Here is a 15424-nt window from a genome sequence, read left to right as displayed (position 1 = left end):
ACCAGTTTGTAATCCACGAAAGGACATCGCCTCCTATCCCATGACATTTTAGTTTTCGTAGAAGCCTCTCATGAGGGACTTTGTCAAACGCCTTCTGAAAATCCAAATACACTACATCTACTGGTTCACCTTTATCCACATGTTTATTAACCCCTTCAAAAAAATGAAGCAGGTTTGTTAGGCAAGACTTCCCTTGGGTAAATCCATGTTGACTGTGTCCCATTAAATCATGTCTTTCTATATGCTCTACAATTTTGATCTTGAGGATAGTTTCCACTATTTTTCCCGGCACTGAAGTTAGGCTCACTGGTCTATAGTTACCCGGATCACCCCTGGAGCCTTTTTTAAATATTGGGGTTACATTGGCCACCCTCCAGTCTTCAGGTACAATGGATGATTTTAATGATAGGTTACAAATTTTAACTAATAGGTCAGAAATTTCATTTTTGAGTTCCTTTAGTACCCTGGGATGCATACCATCCGGTCCAGGTGACTTGCTACTCTTTTTGTCAATCTGGCCTACTACATCTTCCAGGTTGACAGTGATTTCGTTCAGTTCGTCTGACTCATCACCCCTGAAAACCAACTCCGGAACTGGTATCTCCCCAACATCCTCACTAGTAAACACGGAAGCAAAGAATTCATTTAGTCTTTCTGCAATGGCCTTATCTTCCCTAAGAGCCCCTTTAACCCCTGTGTCATCTAATGGTCCAACCGACTCCCTCACAGGTTTCTTGCTTTGGATATATTTAAAAAAGTTTTTATTATGAGTTTTTGCCTCTATGGCCAACTTCATTTCAAATTCTCTCTTCGCTTGTTTTATCAATGTTTTACACTTAACTTGACAATGCTTATGTTTTATCCTATTTTCTTCAGATGGATCTTTCTTCCAATTTTTGAAGGATGATTTTTTTGGCTAAAATAGCCTCTTTCACCTCACCTTTTAACCATGACGGTAATCGTTTTGCCTTCCTTCCTCCTTTCTTAATGCGTGGAATACATATGGACTGCGCCTCTAGGATTGTATTTTTAAACAATATCCAAGCCTGTTGAACACTTTTAACCTTTGCAGCTGCACCTTTCAGTTTTTTTCTGACTATTTTCCTCATTTTATCAAAGTTTCCCTTTTGAAAGTTTAGTGTTAGAGCTGCAGATTTACTTATTGTCCCCCCTACCAGTTATTAGCTTAAATTTGATCATGTTATGATCACTGTTGCCAAGTGGCCCCACCACCGTTACCTCTCTCACCAAATCCTGTGTTCCACTAAGAATTAAATCTAAATAGCTCCCTTTCTTGTTGGTTCCTGAACCAATTGCTCCATAAAACAATCATTTATTACATCCAGTCAATATTGGGGTAATTGAAATCTCCCATTATTATTGCACTGCCAAATTGGTTTGCTTCCCTGATTTCTCTTAGCATTTCATCATCTGTCTGACCATTTTGTCCAGGTGGACGGTAGTATACTCCTATCACTATACTCTTACCCAACACACATGGGATTTCTACCCATATAGATTCTACTGAGCATTTAGTCTCTTGTATGATCTTTAGCCTGGGATAAGCACAGAGGATCCTTAGCTGTGAGGGAGTGAGGGGTAAAGCCTGGGATAAGCACAGAGGATCCTTAGCTGTGAGGGAGTGAGAGGTAAAGCCTGGGATAAGCACAGAGGATCCTTAGCTGTGGGGGAGTGAGGGGTAAAGCCTGGGATAAGCACAGAGGATCCTTAGCTGTGAGGGGTAAAGCCTGGGATAAGCACAGAGGATCCTTAGCTGTGGGGGAGTGAGGGGTAAAGCCTGGGATAAGCACAGAGGATCCTTAGCTGTGGGAGAGTGAGGGGTAAAGCCTTTTCCCTGTACGTACCAGGATCAGTCCAGGACACCTGGGTTGTGACTCCGCACCAGTAGATGGAGACAGACTAAAACTTGTGGGCGGAGCCATATATGCTCCTGTGCCAGTCACCTTTATCCACATGTTTATTAACTCCTTCAAAAAAGTGAAGCAGATTTGTGAGGCAAGACTTGCCCTGGGTAAAGTCATGCTGACTTTGTTCCATTAAACCATGTCTTTCTATATGTTCTGTGATTTTGATGTTTAGAATACTTTCCACTATTTTTCCTGGCACTGAAGTCAGGCTAACCGGTCTGTAGTTTCCCGGATCGCCCCTGGAGCCCTTTTTAAATATGGGAGTTATATTAGCTATCTTCCAGTCTTCAGGTACAATGGATGATTTTAATGATAGGTTACAAATTTTTACTAATAGGTCTGAAATTTCATTTTTTAGTTCCTTCAGAACTCTGGGGTGTATACCATCCGGTCCAGGTGATTTACTACTCTTCAGTTTGTCAATCAGGTCTACCACATCTTCTAGGTTCACCGTGATTTGGTTCAGTCCATCTGAATCATTACCCATGAAAACCTTCTCCATTACGGGTACCTCCCCAACATCCTCTTCAGTAAACACCGAAGAAAAGAAATCATTTAATCTTTCCACGATGGCCTTATCTTCTCTAAGTGCCCCTTTAACCCCTAGATCATCTAACGGTCCAACTGACTCCCTCACAGGCTTTCTGCTTCGGATATATTTTAAAAGGTTTTTACTGTAAATTTTTGCCTCTACGGCCAACTTTTTTTCAAATTCTTATCAATGTCTTACATTTAACTTGCCAACGTTTATGCATTATTCTATTTTCTTCTGTTGGATCCTTCTTCCAATTTTTGAATGAAGATCTTTTGGCTAAAATAGCTTCTTTCATAGAAACATAGAAACATAGAAACATAGAAATGACGGCAGAAGAAGACCGAATGGCCCATCCAGTCTGCCCAGCAAGCCTCACACATTTTTTCTCTCATTCTTATCTGTTACTCTTAGCTCCTTGTTCTATTCCCCTTCCACCCCCACCATTAATGTAGAGAGCAGTGATGGAGCTGCATGCAAGTGAAATATCTAGCTTGATTAGTTAGGGGTAGTAGGGGCAGTAACCGCCGCGATAAGCAAGCTACACCCATGCTTATTTGTTTTACCTAGACTATGTTGTACAGCTCTTGTTGGTTTTTTTTTTTTTTTTTTCTTCTCCCCTGCTGTAGAAGCAGAGAGCCATGCTGGATATGCATTGAAAGTGAAGTATCAGGCACATTTGGTTGGGGTAGTAACCGCCGTAACAAGCCAGCTACTCCTCGCTTTGTGATTGCGAATCCTTTTTTTTCTTCACCCCTGTCGTTGAAGCTATGCAGGATATGCGTGAAGCATCAGGTTTTTTGTTTTTTTTTTTTTTTTTTCCCCCTGCCCTTGAAGCAGAGAGCTATGCTGGAAATGCGTGATGTATCAGTCTTTCTCCCATGCCGATGCAGGAGAGAACCATGCTGGATATGCATGGAAAGTGAAGTATCAGGCACATTTGGTTTGGGGTAGTAACCGCCGTAACAAGCCAGCTACTCCCCGCGTTTTGAGTGCGAACCCTTTTTCTTCTCCTTAACCATGCTAGTGATCGTTTTGCCTTCTTTCCACCCTTCTTAATGTGTAGAATACATCTGGACTGTGCTTCTAGGATGGTATTTTTCAACAATGACCAAACCTGGGATAAGCACAGAGGATCCTTAGCTGTGGGGGAGTGAGGGGTAAAGCCTGGGATAAGCACAGAGGATCCTTAGCTGTGGGGGAGTGAGGGGTAAAGCCTGGGATAAGCACAGAAAATCCTTAGCTTTGAGGGAGTGAGGGGTAAAGCCTGGGATAAGCACAGAGGATCCTTAGCTGTGAGGGAGTGAGGGGTAAAGCCTGGGATAAGCACAGAGGATCCTTAGCTGTGGGGGAGTGAGGGGTAAAGCCTGGGATAAGCACAGAGGATACTTAGCTGTGAGGGAGTGAGGGGTAAAGCCTGGGATGAGCACACAGGATACTTAGCTGTGAGGGAGTGAGGGGTAAAGCCTGGGATGAGCACACAGGATCCTTAGCTGTGAGGGAGTGAGAGGTAAAACCTGGGATAAGCACAGAGGATCCTTAGCTGTGAGGGGTAAAGCCTGGGATAAGCACAGAGGATCCTTAGCTGTGGGGGAGTGAGAGGTAAAGCCTGGGATAAGCACAGAGGATCCTTAGCTGTGGGGGAGTGAGGGGTAAAGCCTGGGATAAGCACAGGGGATCCTTAGCTGTGGGGGAGTGAGAGGTAAAGCCTGGGATAAGCACAGAGGATCCTTAGCTGTGGGAGAGTGTGAGGTAAAGCCTGGGGTAATTATTAGAATAATTACTGTTTGGATGTCTAAACTCTGAAATCGGTGACTCTCCGTGGTATTTTGTCTATAATAGGCAGACTAAATATCTTTGTGGTCTTTGTCTGCCATCATGTTTCATGATCTTGCCTCCAGAGCTTGTCCCTAATGTTCCCAGTGGAGCTCTCTGATGTGAAAATCTGACTCAGCAAGGGGAATGTGTTGATAGCTTGAGTTGATTTTGATTTAAATAACTTGCATGTTGTACTCTCCTGTTTCCCCAGGAATCAAGATGACTATCAACTTGTGAGAAAACTAGGCCGTGGCAAATATAGCGAAGTGTTTGAAGCCATTAACATTACAAACAATGAGAAGGTGGTGGTGAAGATCCTGAAGGTGAGTGCAGGGAGAGGCCTGCCCCGGGTTTCATATGTAAATGATGTATGTACGGAGGAGATGACACCAGCAGCTGCAAGCATCTCTCAGCTGTCAATGTGCACCTAAGGGGCAGCGCTCGGCCATTGCACCAGCCGTGTATATTTACGTTGTGGATACTCATGGGGATGCTGTGGCTGCAGCGTTCATAGCTCCCATGCTCTGTATGTTTATCAAGTGCACACTCCTGCTGTGTGTATGTAGAATGTGCACATGATCAACTTTAGGATAAATTCTCCTTTTGTGGTTGTTTATAATGTGCTTGCTTAGTGTTTGCTTAGGTCAGTCCCAACGAGTGGGTTATGCACCTCTACCAGCAGATGGAGACAGAGCAAAAGCTGACATCACGGCTATATAGTCCCGCCCCGACATCAGACCGCTATTCTCTGTCTCCAGCAGATGGTGGTCATGCATTTCCCTTCGGGGGGGGGGCGTGCCTGTGAGTAAATAAAAAGGAAGAAAGGAAGAAGAAGGAATAAAAAGGAAATATGGGAAGACAAGTATACCACGTGCCTCCCTGAGGTGATGCTGTTTGGTCCCTCCCTCAGTAGAGTGCCCTCAGTCCGGTAGCCTTCACTGCTGTGGTCCAGAAATTCCAGTAGCGGTTGCAAGCCAAACAAGGCTCGGCATTCAAGGCTTTAGCCGTCTCCCCCCGAAGCCAGCATCAGTTTCTACTCTCAGCCAAGGAAGGCTGAGCTCATGTAAAGGCTTTTTGCTATATAAATAAAAATAATACAGCAGCAAGAGGAAAGCAGATGAAATTTAATGTGGATAAGTGCAAGGTGATGCATATAGGGAAAAATAACCCATGCTATAATTACACAATGTTGGGTTCCATATTAGGTGCTACAACCCAAGAAAGAGATCTAGGTGTCATAGTGGATAACACATTGAAATCGTCGGCTCAGTGTGGCTGCGGCAGTCAAAAAAGCAAACAGAATGTTGGGAATTATTAGGAAGGGAATGGTGAATAAAACGGAAAATGTCATAATGCCTCTGTATCGCTCCATGGTGAGACCGCACCTTGAATACTGTGTACAATTCTGGTCGCCGCATCTCAAAAAAGATATAATTACGATGGAGAAGGTACAGAGAAGGGCAACCAAAATGATAAGGGGATGGAACAGCTCCCCTATGAGGAAAGACTAAAGAGGTTAGGACTTTTCAGCTTGGAGAAGAGACGGCTGAGGGGGGATATGATAGAGGTCTTTAAAATCATGAGAGGTCTAGAACGGGTAGATGTGAATCGGTTATTTACTCTTTCGGATAATAGAAAGACTAGGGGGCACTCCATGAAGTTAGCATGGGGCACATTTAAAACTAATTGGAGAAAATTCTTTTTTACTCAACGCACAATTAAACTCTGGAATTTGCTGCCAGAGGATGTGGTTAGTGCAGTTAGTATAGCTGTGTTTAAAAAAGGATTGGATAAGTTCTTGGAGGAGAAGTCCATTACCTGCTATTACCATATTTTTCGCTCCAAAAGTGGGGGGAAAATGTATGTGCGTCTTATGGCGCGAATATAAAAAAACCCCCTAAAAATCTAATAAACCCCTCCCCCTCCCCCCTCCCCCCACCCTCCTGACCCCCCCCCAAGACCTGCCAAAAGTCCCTGGTGTCCAGTGATGGTCCGTCGGCTGCCATTGTGGTTACTGGCAGCCGACGGCCCTTTGCCCTTACTATGTCACAGGGGCTACTGCTGCCATTGGTCGGCCCCAGTGACATAGTGAGGGCAAAGGGCCGTCGGCACCATTTTGATTACTGGCAGCCGATGGACCAAGCCCAGGAGATCGCTCCCGGGACCGTTCCTGGACCCCCGCTGGACCACCAGGGACTTCTGGCAGGTCTTGGGGGGGGGGGGGGGGGTCAGGAGGGTGGGGGTTAAGTAATTTAAAGGGTTGGGGTGGGGTTTTTTTTTTTTGGGAGGGGGGGTTCCCAGAGAAAGATAAAAGTTTTCTGATCTGGGGGAGTGGACCGAAATGGCCCTCCCCAGACCCGAAAACAAAATGGGAGAAAAAAAAATGTTATGCACTTCCCTAATTTTGCTCCATAAGATGCAGAGACGCCTGGGGACAGAGCTGGTTTAGCACAAAAATTTTTTTTTTTTTAATTTTAGCCCTCTGAATCCTAGGTGCATCTTATGGTCAGGTGCGTCTTATGGAGCAAAAAATACGGTAATTAAGTTCCCTTAGAGAATAGCCACTGCCATTAGCAATGGTTACATGGAATAGACTTAGTTTTGGGTACTTGCCAGGTTCTTATGGCCTGGATTGGCCACTGTTGGAAACAGGATGCATGTTCTTGTGTCTTTTTGGGAGGAAATGGCTATATAGCGCCATTTGCCTCCTGAGGGATAGCATGCTTTCTTTCCTTCAGTGGAGTGCCTCAGTCCGGGAGCCTTGATGGTCCTGGCCCTAGTGTGTGATTAGCGGTTGCAGGCTGAGAGAGGCTTGGTGGTATGGGCTTATCTCTTTCCCCCCCCCCCTCCCCCTCCTCCGTAGCCAGTACTCATTCCTGCTCTCAGCACGGAGGCCTGAGCTCAGGTGAACATTTCTCTTATTGAAAAAAAACAAGTCTTAGGCTAACCCGGTCACGTCTCTGGGGAGTTCTGTGAGCTGAGGCGGCAGTGCAAGCATGGCGGGTTGAGCAGCCTTAGGGCTAGGCCCCGCTCGCAGGCTTCTCCCTTTTTGAACATGTGGTAGGCCATGAGGAGTTTTGGCACATTTTTGTGCTGTGGGCCACTTGGCCCATGCCTGTTCGCCCATTTGTGCTTCCTGCTTAGACACCTTGGTGTACTGGGAGCCCAGATTTGGATGCTGAGTTGGGCATGCGGCCTAGGCACGTATATGTGTGTGCACACTTTTTGGGCGCCCATTTTGGGTGTGGGTTTATGTGCACATATTCCAGTTGTGAGCTTTGACTATGCTGCATGCTTACAACTATGGCACCCGTGGTGAGGAAGCCTAAGCACTTATCTATTTGTGCTGCATGCCACTTCAGGGTCATTCAGCCACAGCTTTCTTTAAGCCTGTGTCAGCTTTGCCTGGATGCTCGGGGCGATTTCCCCACTAGCTCTCAGGGTGTCACGTTTGAGCCTGTGAGGCCTGGTATGAACCCTTCTTCCAGGTCCAGTCTTCTGTATCGGCAGTGCTGTATAAGGTTGGTTCGTGCATTCCAAGTTCTCCTCCCTCCTGGCTCCAAGGCCAAGCTCCAAGACACAATACAGCCTGACTAAGCTCAAATGCAGGTGAATCAAAATGATACCAATTATATTGATGGTGATAGGGAACGTTTCCACACCTTTGGAGCCAAATTGAACTTTACTCCATTTCTTTCTTAGAAAAGAGTTGCCGGGTTTGGTCTGTCAGGCATTGAAGACCCTCAGAGTGGCTGGGACTAGCTTCGTGGGAATGCAGAAGATAGTTCCTGTTTTGCTACCCTAGACAAGACTTCTTGTTTCTTTCTTTCTGGGTTGCACTCCAGGAATTGACTGATCTGGAATGGAATGCACCGGGGCGTCCTTTCAATAGGACACATCTTGGTGGGTTTATACCCTTTGGATCCGCAGACCAAAGAGTAGTTGTGTTTCCCTAGGTAGAGAGAGGTGCGGTACTGAAGGATGCTCAGGGTAGAAGGATTGAGGTTATCCTAAAGCAAAGCCTTTGGCCTTATAGGGTAGGTTCTTCCCAGAGGTCCCACCCCTTCCGCAGATCTCAGTCCTTTCTCCCCTGAGGACTTTGAAAGGATGCAGCCTCCAGAGGTTGAGCTCCTCGGTCTTCCAGTGAAGGTTTGCAGGCTCATCTGTTGGTTCAGGAGATAGCTGGCGTCTCTCCCATTTTTACCATGAGTGGGTCCAGATTAATTTGGATCAATGTGTTCTCGAAGCTCAAAGCTTTTTGGGATGGGTATGCTCTAGAATTTCTTCACATTCCTCTGGATGTCTTCATGGTCTCTCTATTTAACTCTCCTTAGCAGAGGGTAGAAGTGGAAGTAATGTGACAACGGATGTTGAACCTGAAAGCAGTATTTCCTGTTTCTCATTTGCAGAGATATACAGCCTGTTATTCTATTTATTTGGTCATGTCTAAGAAAGAAAGTTCGTATTGGCCTTGAATGCATATTCCCACCTGTTGGGAACATCAGCAGTCTATTTTGCTATTCTGAATCTTTAGGAGTTTCGAGGTCTTGCCTTCAGGGTAGCTGTGCCACCCAGGACCTTTTTCCTTGCTCAAGGGGGCGATAATGGTGGCTCTCCATAAGGATTGCATTCTAGTTCTTCCTTCTCTGGTTGGCTGGCTGATTCACACCAAAACCATGGAAGAGAGTCTTCTCGCTTCAAGTAGGATGGTTCCTTGCTACAGGAACTAGGCTTGGTGCTGAATCTGGCCTAGAGTGATTTGCAGCCATCTCAGACCCTGGAGTATCTCGAGGTTCAGTTCGATAAAAGATGGGGTGGAGTATTCCTGCTGCAGATTTGGATCCACACCTTGATGCTGTGACTTTGATCCCTGCAGAACCTTGTTTGTGTGACTGGGGGGGGGGTCTTATCTACAGGTCTGGGAGTTAATACCTGCCGCATTAGAAGTGGTTCCCTGGGAGAAGACACATATGTGCCCTCTTCAGTGCCCATTGACTTCCTGTTGGAGTCCACAGTCGAAGACCTATGTGGTGAGGCTGTTCCTCCCGTTAGAGATGACATCCCAATTGGACTGGTGATTACAGGTGGATCATCAGGAAAAGAATTTCCCTGACGTCGCCAGATTGGTTGGTACTCAAGACAGATGCGAGCCTCCGGCACTGTGGGGGCTCACTCTCAGACGTTGGTGGTGTAAGGGCGCTTGAATGCAGAAAAGCAGCATTGGACACCAACAAACTGGAAGCACGAGCAGTTTGGTTGACATGCTGGTGATTCACTGAGTGGCTAGAGCATATGCGCCTTACTTATGGCCGGAAGGAACAACATCAGAGCTGATTTCCTCATCAAGAGAAACTTGGACCTAGGAGAATGGGAGCTGGCAGATGAGGTCTTCTGCTCCTGGTGAACCACTGGGGCCTATCGGATCTAGGCCTGTTGGCGAACTTCAACAACGCAAAGGTTCCACACTTCTTCAGTTGCAGGCGGAACCCAAAAGCAATGAGCATCGATGCTCTTCTTCAGGAATGGCCGCGTGGCAGCCTGCTGTATGGGTTTCCCCCTGGTCTCTGATAGGCAGGCTGGTCCAGAAGTTTTACAAGTCAAACCAACACCGTCCTTTTGCAGGCTCCGTACTGGGTTCGAAGACATGGTATGCCAATTTCCAGAGACTTCTGGTAGACAGTCCCTTTGGGCTACCGTCTTAGATGGATCTGTTACATCAGGGGCTCATTATGCTAGCGCAGCGCTTCTCAACCGGTGTGTCGCGACACACTAGTGTGTCGCCAAGCACCGGCTGGTGTGTCACGTGCTCCCGGTCTCTCCCGCTGTTCTTTCTCCCCTGCTGCCGTTGCCGCCAGGCTATCAGTACGTTCAAGCCCAGTGGGAACAGCAGCAGTGCTAAAAAAGCTGTGGCACCTGCGGCTGGCCTTTTCTTCTTCCCGCGCCTACCCCCCCCCCCCCCCCCCCGTGACCGGGAACAGGAAGTGATACGCGGTGTGCGGGAAGGAGAAAGAGCCGTGCCGCGTGATAAAGTAGCAGCGGCGGCTGCAGCATCGGCCCCCGAGCAATTGAAGCAGCCGGTAATCGAGAAAGGAGACAGCAGCATGAGCCTCCTGTGGCCAATGGGATTCTTCTTTCTTGGCTTGTGGGGGCTGGAGGAGGAGGCTGCTGCAGCTACCATTTGTACTCGGGGGGGGGGGAAGTGAGTGAGAGAAAGAGAGAGAAGCAGCCAGCCAGCCTGTGTGTAAGTGAGAGAATGTATTTGATTGAGAGCATGTGTGTGATTGAGAAAACTGGTCAGAGAGCTGATGTATGTGTATATGTGAGAGATAATAAAAGTGACTGCTCAAGGAGATGACTGATGTGTATGTGAGAGTGTGAGACAGTCAGGGATGTGACTGATGTGTGTGTGTGTGTGTGTGAGAGAGAGAAAAAGCATGGACGTGAGAAATCTGGGTATGTGAGAAAGCATGGGCGTAAGAAGCCTGGTGTTGTGGGGGTGTGTGTGAAAAAGCATGGGAGTGAGAAGCCTGATTATGTGAGAGAGAGCATGGGAGTGGGAAGCCTGTGTGTGTGTGTGTGCATGCATGAGAGAGAGACTGGTTGGTAAGGTGATGGTGTGTATGAGAGAAAGAGACTGGTGTGTGTGAATGTGAGAGAAAGAATGTGATTCAGGGAATGAGAAGCCTGTGCAGTGGAGAGCGAGCATGGAAATGAGAGAGAGACTGGTGTGTGTGTAACAGAGAGAAAGTGATTATGGGAATGAGAAGCCTGTGCATGTGAAGAGTGAGCATGGGAGTGAGAAACCTGGGTGTGTGTGAGACACAGCATGGGAGGGAGAAGCCTGTATATGTAAGACAGAACATGGAAGTGGGAAGCCTGTGTGTGTGTGTGTATGCATGAGAGAGATCAGGTGACTGGTGTGTATATATGTGTGTGAGAGAGAGAGAGAGAGAGAAAGAAAGTGATTGTAGGAATGAGAAGCTTGTGCATGTGAAGAGTGAGCATGGGAGTGAGAAATCTGGGTGTGTGTGACACAGCATGGGAGTGAGAAGCCTGTATATCTGAAAGAGAACATGGGAGTGGGAAGCCTGTGTGTGTGTGTATGCATATGAGAGATCAGGTGACTGGTGTGTGTGTGTGTGTGTGAGAGAGAGAAAGTGATTATGGGAATGAGAAACCTGTGCATGTGGAGAGAACAAGCATGGGAGTGAGAGACTGGTGAGTGTGTGTGAGACAGAGAAAGTGATTATGAGAGTGAGAAGCCCATATATGTAAGTAGAACACAGGAGTGGGAAGCCTGTGTGTGTGTGTATGGTATGAGAGAAACTGTTCAGGAAGGTGACTGGTGTGTGTGTGTGCCAAAGACTGTTTGGGAGATGATTGGTGTGTGAGAGACAGAAACTGGTCATGGGGGCATGACTTGTATGGTGTGTGTGTGAGACACATGGGCCCTAAGGAAGAGCACCATGAGTATAGAGCTTAGCTTCTACTGCTGCTTCTGGTGTGTGCCATGGCCTGCATGGAAGGGGAGTAGGAGAGCTGCTGGAGGGGGTAGGTAAAGGTAGCTTTTTAAGTTTATTTTTCTTGACTGCCATTTTAATTGTTTAATATTATGTGATGTGTCTGCTTTTTTTGAAATATTTTATTGGTGTTTGGCCATTGGCACTGGCATGGACGTCATCAAATCCGCAGCATCGACACTGTCCACTCTGTTGCAGATCTTAGTGTCATCCGCAAAAAGACAAACCTTACCTTCTATCCCGTCCGTAATGTCGCTCACAAAGATATTGAACAGGACCGGTCCCAACACGGATCCTTGCGGTACACCACTTAACACCGCTCTCTCTTCAGAGAGAGCTCCATTTACCATCACACATTGTCTTCTGTCTGTCAATCAGTTTGCAATTCAGGCCACCACCTCGACACTCACTCCTAAGCTTCTCATTTTATTCACCAGTCTCCTGTGCGGGACTGTGTCAAAAGCTTTGCTGAAGTCCAAGTAGATGACATCAAGCGCTCTTCCTTGATCCAATTCCTTGGTTACCCAGTCAAAAAAGTCAATCAGATTTGTCTGACAGGATCTCCCCCTGGTGAATCCATGCTGCCTCTGGTCCAGCAATTCTCCCGACTGTAGATAGTTCACTATTCTCTCTTTCAACAGTGACTCCATTACTTTTCCCACCACTGAAGTGAGGCTAACCGGTCTGTAGTTACCAGCCTCTTCTCTGTTCCCACTCTTGTGAAGCGGGACCACCACCGCTCTTCTCCAATCACTCGGCACCACTCCCATTTCTAGGGATCTATTGAACAGGTCACACAGCGGAGCCGCCAGCTCATCTCTGAGCTCCCTCAGTATCCTGGGATGAACCTCATCAGGCCCCATGGCTTTGTCCACTTTCCAGGGATCTATTGAACAGGTCACACAGCGGAGCCACCAGCTCATCTCTGAGCTCCCTCAGTATCCTGGGATGAACCTCATCAGGCCCCATGGCTTTGTCCACTTTCCAGGGATCTATTGAACAGGTCACACAGCGGAGCCGCCAGCTCATCTCTGAGCTCCCTCAGTATCCTGGGATGAACCTCATCAGGCCCCATGGCTTTGTCCACTTTCCAGGGATCTATTGAACAGGTCGCACAGCGGAGCCACCAGCACATCTCTGAGCTCCCTCAGTATCCTGGGATGGACCTCATCAGGCCCCATGGCTTTGTCCACTTTCCAGGGATCTATTGAACAGGTCACACAGCGGAGCCGCCAGCTCATCTCTGAGCTCCCTCAGTATCCTGGGATGAACCTCATCAGGCCCCATGGCTTTGTCCACTTTCCAGGGATCTATTGAACAGGTCGCACAGCGGAGCCGCCAGCACATCTCTGAGCTCCCTCAGTATCCTGGGATGGACCTCATCAGGCCCCATGGCTTTGTCCACTTTGTTTCTCCAGCTCTTCCCATACATTTTCTACTGTAAATGGAGTTACATCTACTCCACTCCCCTCCAGTTTCTTGTTAACTAGCGAGGGTCCTTCTCCAGGGTCCTCTTTAGTGAACACAGAACTGATGTATTCGTTCCACACATTGATCCTTTCCACCTTTCAATTTCACTATACCACTTTGAACTTTTCTCTTTTCACTGATGTATCTGAAAAATGTTTTGTCACCTCTCTTTACCTCCTTGGCAATCCTCTCTTCCGCTTGACTTTTTGCCAGCACCAAGTAGAAACACAGTGGCTCTTTGCTGTGTGTCTACTTGGTGCTGGGCTGACAGATGTCATAGTGACTCTACCATTTCCATGCTTGCTGCTTTTCTGAGAACTATCACTGTGACTCTTAGCTGTTTTTTTTTTACTGTTTTGTGTTCCCAGCCTGTGAAAAAGAAGAAAATTAAACGAGAAATTAAAATCCTGGAGAATCTTCGAGGAGGTCCGAACGTTATCTCTCTTCTAGATATTGTCAAAGACCCTGTGGTAAGCTGCACAATGTGTGAATGCTGTGACAGTGTCCAAAATGTAATCAAATTCAACATCTGATAGGAGAAGATAAGCCAAAGAACTGCTTGACGATTTCCTGTTTTGGTTCCCACCCTTGAGCTGGTGGCTGCTGAGGAAACATTTACAAGTTCCTGGCCCAGCCATCACTCAGCATTAGCACCTGCTGGCTAGATTTCAGGTGCACGTACACTGGGTTCCACAGGAAGCTGCAGTCTGCGGCCTCCAGCCAAGAGTGGCTGTGATGATTGTGCTAGATGGGAGGAAGATGAAACCTGAGGAGGATCCCAAGTAGCTGGAAGGAAGGCACTGGGTGCTTTAACCTCAGGAGAGGCTCTTGATTGAACTGGAAGGAAACTACTGGGCCAAAACATAATTTGTTTTTAAAAGGGAGGACTACAGAAAAATGAGCAAATAGAAATGAAATTGGAAAGAGACATCCAGAAGGGTAAAAATGCTTTCAGGCAGCATGAAATCCACCTAAAAACTCCATATTAGAAGCTCAGAGTAAATGTGTTCCACCAATCCAAATAACACTGAAGAGTTCAAACATTAAGCCAGAATGGTCTAGTATTAGAGTAAAGACAGCTACCAGAGACAAAAAGACATTGTTCAAAAAGTGGAAATCGTGCCCAAAGGAAGAAAATTAGAAGAGTGCACAATATGGTAAGATAAGGGCTAATTAGCCCATCCAGTCTGCCCTTTTGTCCTTCACTTCAGTTCTGTATCAGTTTGTATAAATTTCTGTACTCAGCACCATCTTCCAACACCACCTCCCTCAAATCTTGTATCTGACCTCTCAGCCCCCTTCCAGTAATGCCATCTATGAAGACATTTTCAATTGTGTTTATCCTGGTTAATTAGCTTGACTGAAAATTGCTCTCAGTCAGTCCATCTAAAAGCATATGCAGGCTTCTGCAGTGTGTGTGTCCTTTTACTGGGGACGGTGATAAGGCAGGTCAAGAAAACATATACAGGCTTCCACAGTGCGTGTCCTTTTACTGGGGACAGTGGTGAGGCAAGTCAGGGAAACACATACAGGCTTCCACAGTGCATGTCCTTTTACTGGATTTATTTATTATTAAAATTTATATTCTGCACATTGCTTTGTAGTTCATGGCGGATTACAAAGGCTGCATTCATAATAAAATTTCAAAACAAACATTTGTAACAAACAAACACTAAAAAACAATTCATATAAGTCTTCATGCTAAGATCCATTATCTAACTGGGAGCGGTGATAAGGCAGGTCACGGAAATACGTGTACAGGCTTTTACAGTGCATGTTCTTTACTGGATGATGGGTGGTTAGGGAAACACGTGTACAGGCTTTTGTAGTGCATGTCCTTTACTGGATGAGGGGTGGTCAGGGAAACACGTGTACAGGCTTTTGTAGTGCATGTCCTTTACTGGATGAGGGGTGGTATTCCTGGGGGTGGTGATAAGGCTGGTCAGGGAAACGTGTAGAGGCTTTTGCAGTGCATGTCCTTTACTGGATGAGGGGTGATATTCCTGGGAGTGGTGGTAAGGCAGGTCAGGGAAACACGGGTACAGGCTTTTGCAGTGCATGTGCTTTACTGGATGAGGGGTGGTATTCCTGGGCGTGGTGGTAAGGCAGGTCAGGGAAACACGTGTACAGGCTTTTGCAGTGCATGTCCTTTACTG

General features: G+C 46.8%; 1 protein-coding gene across 1 annotated transcript in view; it reads left to right on the top strand.

Moving 5' to 3' along the window:
* The window catches only part of LOC115083416 (casein kinase II subunit alpha-like), a 101404-nt gene that overhangs the window by 40565 nt on the left and 45415 nt on the right, over nucleotides 1-15424 (top strand). The window contains exons 4-5 of the mRNA XM_029587222.1: nucleotides 4490-4601; nucleotides 13637-13738. Coding sequence (XP_029443082.1) covers nucleotides 4490-4601; nucleotides 13637-13738 — 214 coding nt within the window. The remainder of the gene's footprint in view (nucleotides 1-4489; nucleotides 4602-13636; nucleotides 13739-15424) is intronic.

This window comes from Rhinatrema bivittatum, chromosome 2 (genome assembly GCF_901001135.1).
Source record: "Rhinatrema bivittatum chromosome 2, aRhiBiv1.1, whole genome shotgun sequence".
Classification (NCBI taxonomy): Eukaryota; Metazoa; Chordata; class Amphibia; order Gymnophiona; family Rhinatrematidae; genus Rhinatrema; species Rhinatrema bivittatum.
Note: the sequence above shows the minus strand (reverse complement) of the source record. Positions and strands in the feature narration are given on the sequence as shown.